At 43.4% G+C, this 1,651-nt stretch overlaps 1 protein-coding gene across 1 annotated transcript in view; it reads left to right on the forward strand.

Annotated features, from left to right (window-relative positions):
- Ndufaf6 (NADH:ubiquinone oxidoreductase complex assembly factor 6) overlaps positions 1-1,651 on the forward strand; it is a 22,032-nt gene that overhangs the window by 15,014 nt on the left and 5,367 nt on the right. Inside the window, exons 5-6 of the mRNA XM_050166182.1 lie at positions 19-34; positions 886-1,102. Of these exons, the coding sequence (XP_050022139.1) occupies positions 19-34; positions 886-1,102 (233 nt within the window). The remainder of the gene's footprint in view (positions 1-18; positions 35-885; positions 1,103-1,651) is intronic.

Genomic DNA, 1,651 nt, shown 5'->3' on the forward strand with positions numbered 1-1,651 from the left:
GACTTTGGACTCACCAAGAAAGGATAGATATGGAGTATTTTCTCTTAATTTGTCAAATGCAAATGAACTAGACATTGTTGATGTATTTATTGCCCATATATATTATATATAGTTATTGTACTTATTGTATATAGTTTTTCTTATATTAATTATAGCCTTATTCATTTTAGACAAAAAGGGGAAATGTAGTGGCATTTCATTTGTATTTTAATAAATAAAACTTAGGACAGAGAACCCTTTTATTATCTGTGCACTATAGTCCTCTCGGAGTGCAGACTTGTCTAAGTGCTCACTCATGAGAATGCTCTAGGTTAAACATCAGGTAGTGCTGGTGGCCTCACCTTTCCTGCAGCATCTCCTGTGACCTGGAGGGCTGTACTTCTTCCTCCCTGTCAAGAATTCTTCCCCATGGTGGGGGGATAGAATAAAATTGCTTACAAATTTACAAGATTTTCTTTTCTTCTCCTTTAAGAATATTTGAAATGACACTTTTCCTCTGACCTTGCTCCAACTTGGCAGCATCTTATGGTTAGAATATTGGGGCCAAGGACAATAGTAATATCTCATTTGAAGAGAGTGAGCTGCCTTTATGTCAGACCCCAGAATACAGTCCCTCTTGACTGTCCCAGGCCTATCCTGCTGTACCCTAAAAGTAAAGTTATGACATTGTTTTGAGGGAAAAAAATGAAACACTTAAGTTTCCCATGAAGTCTAATGAAATTCTCAGTGTCTTGGCGTGCTGAAGGTGAGAGCTAACAAGGAGAGGTCGTGCTGAAGGTGAGAGCTAACAAGGAGAGGTCTGACGCCTGCTAGCAGGAAGACAGGAAGATGGTTGGCTCATCCCTGGCACCCTTTCCCTCGTAAATCCTATTTTTCAGATCTCAGACAGGATAAGACTCTTTCCTGGGTTCAGATGATGTCTCGTACTATTTCTGTTGATTTGCTATGCTTGGTGTCTGTAATTCTAGGCGTGAAGGATCTTCATGCAGACCATGCTGCAAGCCATATAGGAAAGGCACAAGGCATTGTCACGTGCTTGAGAGCAACACCCTATCATGGTAGCCAAAGAAAAGTGTTCTTGCCCATGGATGTCTGTGTGCAGGTGAGGCTGTAACCTGCTAGTGATCCTCTGGGGACGCCAGGAGGGGGTGCTCTTTGTTTTGCTTAGTTTATCCCATTGCTGTTTGAAAGGGGGCGCAGCACTTCCTACTTTTGCCCTGCATACTGAGATAGGCAAGCATGAGGCGCTACAAGGAGAAGGCCTGGATAACCTGCACCTCCTTGCCAGTGACAACTCCCTCACCTGGGCCTGTGTGTTACTGTGTTTATTGGTGGGAAGCTCAGGCCGAACTTGAACTCAGGAATCTCCATATAGCTGAGGATGATGCTGAATTTCCAATTCTCCTTCTCCATGTCCCCAGTGCTGGAATTGTAGTTGTTGGCTACCTCACCCAGCTGGAATACGTCATTTAAAAATATTTATCTGAGATCCAGGTGATGGTGGTGCACACCTTTAATTCCAGGACTCGGGAGGCAGAGGCAGGTGGATCTCTGTGAATTTGAGGCCAGTCTGGTCTACAGAGTGAGTTCCAGAACAGCCAAAACGACACACAGAGAAACCCTGTCTTGAAAAACAAAACAAAAACAAAAA

The sequence above is a fragment of the Alexandromys fortis genome, unplaced genomic scaffold, assembly GCF_014885135.2.
Source record: "Alexandromys fortis isolate MF-2015 unplaced genomic scaffold, M_Fortis_MF-2015_v1.1 scaffold_18, whole genome shotgun sequence".
Classification (NCBI taxonomy): Eukaryota; Metazoa; Chordata; class Mammalia; order Rodentia; family Cricetidae; genus Alexandromys; species Alexandromys fortis.